The 4,885-nt window shown below is 44.6% G+C and overlaps 1 protein-coding gene across 1 annotated transcript in view; it reads left to right on the forward strand.

The window, feature by feature from the left end:
• Window positions 1-297: 297 nt before the first annotated feature.
• Window positions 298-4,885, forward strand: part of kcnip3b (Kv channel interacting protein 3b, calsenilin) — a 24,641-nt gene continuing 20,053 nt past the window's right edge. The window contains exon 1 of the mRNA XM_056285692.1: window positions 298-403. Within this exon, the coding sequence (XP_056141667.1) occupies window positions 298-403 (106 nt within the window). The remainder of the gene's footprint in view (window positions 404-4,885) is intronic.

Consider the following 4,885-nt stretch of genomic DNA (forward strand, 5'->3'; position numbering starts at 1 on the left):
ATGTCGGCCTGCACATATTTTCCATTTCATCATCATTGTTGACATTAACCCACCCATCGTCCAGCTGGCAGGGCTTGTTCTAGCGCTGTTCTAGTGGCTTGGGCCTGAAGACAATCCCTTGGGCGCTTCCACCACCCCGAGTGATAAATCACCGTGTGTCTCCTCTGTTAAAAACACCAGTTGTGCATTAGCCCGGCCTCGCCTAGCTTGGACTAGCCCACCCTTCCTTTTCGGCTGTCCCTGGGGCCGGGCCGTCGTGAGCGGGTTTGGCCCACACTGGGCTCCTTGTCCTGAGCCATGGGGATCCAGGGCATGGAGCTGTTTGCCATCGGCGTGGTCATCATCCTCTTCATGGCGGTGCTGAAGCAGTTTGGCATCCTGGAGCCCATGTCCTCCTTTGAAGGTAAGGGCCCAGCTGGGCCCCATCTCCCCACCTAGCAGGTACCTGGTGTTAGGAGCTCATACGCTCATATCCTGTGTGGAGAATTGCTGGAACCATATAAATTAGCTTATTGTTTCTCTATTATTAGGAAAAAAATCATTAATTCATGAGTTAATAGAAGTCTTTTAAGACTTCTGTTCTAAAATGCTATACATCCACTTTTCATCATTCAATATCTGTAAAACATTGGGGTCCCATCATTAAGAGCCATTGCAAGCAGTTACCTATTACCCTTTATAAATCATCACCCCTTTACACAACTTTTTTTTGTTTTTGTTTTTGTTTTTGCTGTTATTACTTCAATTTTTATTTTGTGTCCACAACCATTTCTCTTTCAGCCGGTGTCACCTTTTCAGTGAGTAGTACGAAACTTCAGACACCGGCTTTCTCACAGATTTTCTCAATTGCGTAGATGCAATTTCTGGAACTTTGTCTGCCTTCTCATAACTGTGAGGGGCAATCCCTGCATCGGTTAAAGTTTTTAACACAACACCATACTTCAACCGCAGAAGTCCCTGAAACATTCAAAATATCAAACTTGTGTTTCAAAACTGAATAAATATGTCAGGGGGTGCAACATTTTCCCCAAATGGAAATATGTATTAATCAATGCATGAATAAAGACAGGCAGTATGCTACGTATCAGGATGAATATGACATGCTCAACCCTGAGAACATCTTCCTCTACCCTGTATACCGTCCATATAGACCTGGTCATCACAGATTACTGTCATTAATCAATAGGATGGGGTTTCTAATATTGTTAATAAAGATTGCTTCACACACAAAAACCAAACAAAAAAGTTATTACAAACTCCTGTAATGTAAAAGATAATACAGTAAAGACACCTCCAGGCTGCTGGGCCACAACATTTCATCCACATCACAGTGGGTTTTGTGCCTTCAAATGCAGAGAAGGAAAAGCCTTGTTATGCTGCAACCTGTGAGACCACCACGCAAACAACCCCCCCCCCCCGAAAGACCAGCTGCTGGTCCTGTAGGACAACTGCTTGCTCTTGCTCCATTTTCAACAACACTATTCACTGTTGACCCTGCAGCAAACAAAAACGTACTTATGATAATGTCTTGATGCATGCTCAGATCCAGGTAAAAAAATCAAAGAAGGTTGAATCAGTGACATCTTCAGTCAGTTTGGACTGAAGATGTCACTTAGTTGAGTGATGAAACATAGTATCTGTCAATAAACGTTGTATCCAGATGAACTGATTCAACCCTCTTTGATGTACTTATGAGAACTGATTGCTGGTCACTTGTACTTGTGAAGGGAGGTTGTATGTGCGATCGCTTACTGCCAAATCTGTTTTCTGTCACTGTAGTCTAACATACACTACATGGACAAAAGAATTGGGACACCTGGCCATTACACCGACAGGAGCTTTTATGACATCCCGTTCTAAATGCATAGGCATTTAATATGGAGTCGGTCCCCCCTTTGCAGCTATAACAGCTTCCACTCTTCTGGAAAGGCTTTCCACAAGTTTTTGGTGGGAATTTTTGCCCATTCATCCAGAAGAGCGTTTGTGAGGTCAGGCACTCATGTTGCACGAGAAGACCTGGCTTGCAATCTCCATTCTAGTTCATCCCAAGGGTGTTCGATGGGGTTGAGGTCAGGGCTCTGTGCGGGCCAGTCAAGTTCTTCCACACCAAACTCACCCAACCATGTCTTAATGGACCTTGCTTTGTGCACTGGGGCACAGCCATGCTGGAACAGAAAAAGGCCCTCCCCAAACTGTTCCCACAAAGTTGGAAGCATAAAACTGTCCAAAATGTCTCGGTATGCTGAAGCATTAAGAGTTCCCTTCACTGGAACTAAGGGGCCTAGCCCAACCCCTGAAAAACAACCCCATACCAGAGACCAGAGACCAGTGGCAGCGTGCTTTACACCACTCCATCCAACGCTTGGCATTGTGCTTGGTGATGTAAGGCTTGCATGTAGCTGCTCAGCCATGGAAACCCATTCCATGAAGCTCCTGGCACACTGTTTTTGTGCTGATGTTAATGCCAGAGGAAGTTTGGAACTCTGCAGTTATTGAGTCAACAGAGTGTTGGCGACTTTTACGCATGATGAGCCTCAGCACTCGTTGACCCCGCTGTGTGACTTTAAGTGGTCTGTGGCTGAGTTGCTGTTGTTCCTAAACGCTTCCACTTTTCAATAATACCACATACAGTTCACCGTGGAATATCTAGCAGGGAAGAAATTTCACCAACTGACTTATTGCAAAGGTGGCATCCTATGACAGCACCACGCTTGAATTCACTGAGCTCTTCAGAACGGCCATTCTTTCACAAATGTTTGTAAATGCAGACTGCATGGCTAGCTGCTGGATTTTATACACCTGTGGCAATGGGTCTGAATGAAACACATGGATTCAATGATTAAGAGGTGTGTCCCAATACTTTTGTCCATATAGTGTATGTGAAGTGCTTGTTGTTTTTAGTATCTTGCATGTGTACGTACATGTGAGAGTGACAGGATTCACCTGAAAACGACATCATCCATTCTGGTTAGCAGGACTTATTTCACTGATTTTTGTGTCAATAGTATGACATTTTGTGAGTACAGGGCTGCAAAAATATCTTTTATATTTGCATTTTGAGTGAAAGCAATCAAACAATATAGTGTGTTTGTGGTAAATGAGTTAATGGTGTTGGGTTTTGACACCGTTTTACGAATTAAGAAAATTATTTGAGGGCTGCATTTAAGCAACTGAGTAGAAACTGTGTTGATGGCCACATTCGTTTGTCTTTGCTGTGAATGAATTTTAATTTAGTTCAAATATGTTGATGCTGAAGCCTTTTTAATCATGATGGTGGATGCTTTGGATATTCAGTAATGCTTGGGTAATGGATTTCGGTAATGTTCGTTTGGCCCCATAATCGAGGGGGATTTAGACATGATGTATGTTGTTTACTCTGGGTCTGTAAAAGAGATAATGATAGTGCTCTGTGATGATCCTTTTCACTTTGATTGGAGATTTCAAGCTAAAGGCCAGCCAGGCAGAGTGCCCTGTCGTCAGTGCCAGGACGATTAGAGCAACAAGGCTCCAGTCGGCACATTAGTGCTTTCAATATGCAGCACAAGTAATAAATTCACCCAAAATGTCAGGTAATGTAGTTTCATAATTTATCGCTCCTCTCAATCGCTGTGATCTTTAGCTCCTCTACAGTCATCGCTCTCTCTCTCTCTCTCTCTCTCTCTCTCTCTCTCTCTCTCTCTCTCTCTCTCTCTCTCTCTCTCTCTCTCTCTCTCTCTCTCTCTCTCTCTCTCTCTCTCTCCAGCTCTCCCTCTCCCCCTTTCTGCATAATTCAGAGAGGTAGGGCCCACACCCAGGTTTAGCATTACCTCACATCAATTATACATGCAGTATCGAACAGACATACTCCGAGGCCGCCTAATATGGAGCCCAGAGTACTCCTCCAGGACCCTGAAGGACACTGGCCATCCCTCGGTAGCCCCCCAAAATTCGCCTGCCCTTCCTCTCCCCCTCATTATCGGTTCTCCCTCCCTCTATCTAGTCTTACCAACTCATCGCTTCATCATCTCCCCACGAGACTCATTTACCAGCCACAGTGTCTATTCTCCCACCCCCCAATGCCATTTTGTTTCTGTTGTAGTGACCAGATATGATCCGTTCAATGTCAGTCCAGATTAGCGAAGCGGACTTAAAAGCTTCTGGTTCATTGTTGAACAAGCTGTTGATGGTAGCCTGGAGTTGTTTTTTTACCCTTGAGCCTGCTGTCAAAGGATCAGATAGATATGACAGGAGATTTATAGATCCGTCCACACAGAAGATAAATGTGTGCCTATAAGCAGCACATAAGATGTTGTCCATTCATCAGCGGTCAGACAAGAGCAGGTATGGTGTTTGCAATATTCTTTAGAGGCTCAACATTCAACAAAATGTCCATCAGTATAATGCATGTAGGTCCACAAGACCTCTATATGTCTGTGTATGTATGTAGAAGTGTGTGTGTGTGTGTGTGTGTGTGTGTGCGCGGCGCGCGCGCGTGTGTGTGTGTGTGTGTGTACACATACATCCATGTGTCCATTTCCACGCGTCCGTCTGTGTGTTTGAACTAATCTGATCTGAAAACAAAGTGAAGCCCTGATGTAATTGACGTTTCCATTTGGTCATCTGTGTTTGATGCTCTGGTGTCGATGCGGAGCTAATCCGACTCATTCCATCCTATTTTGGGATGACATCAATATTTCCTTGCGCTGGAAAGGGCCTTGACTGTAGATCTGTGTGAGGCTATTTTCAGTCCTTCTGACACCACTATCTGATATTTACATTCTGTTGGGCTCTGGTCCGGCATCCCCGCGACCCTGACAGCAGGATAAGCGGTTTGGATAATGGATGGATGGATGGATGGATGGATGGAGTCCAAGTGCACGTTATCTTGGGATGTGTGCATGGTATC

The sequence above is a fragment of the Lampris incognitus genome, chromosome 1 (genome assembly GCF_029633865.1).
Source record: "Lampris incognitus isolate fLamInc1 chromosome 1, fLamInc1.hap2, whole genome shotgun sequence".
In the NCBI taxonomy this organism is placed as follows: domain Eukaryota; kingdom Metazoa; phylum Chordata; class Actinopteri; order Lampriformes; family Lampridae; genus Lampris; species Lampris incognitus.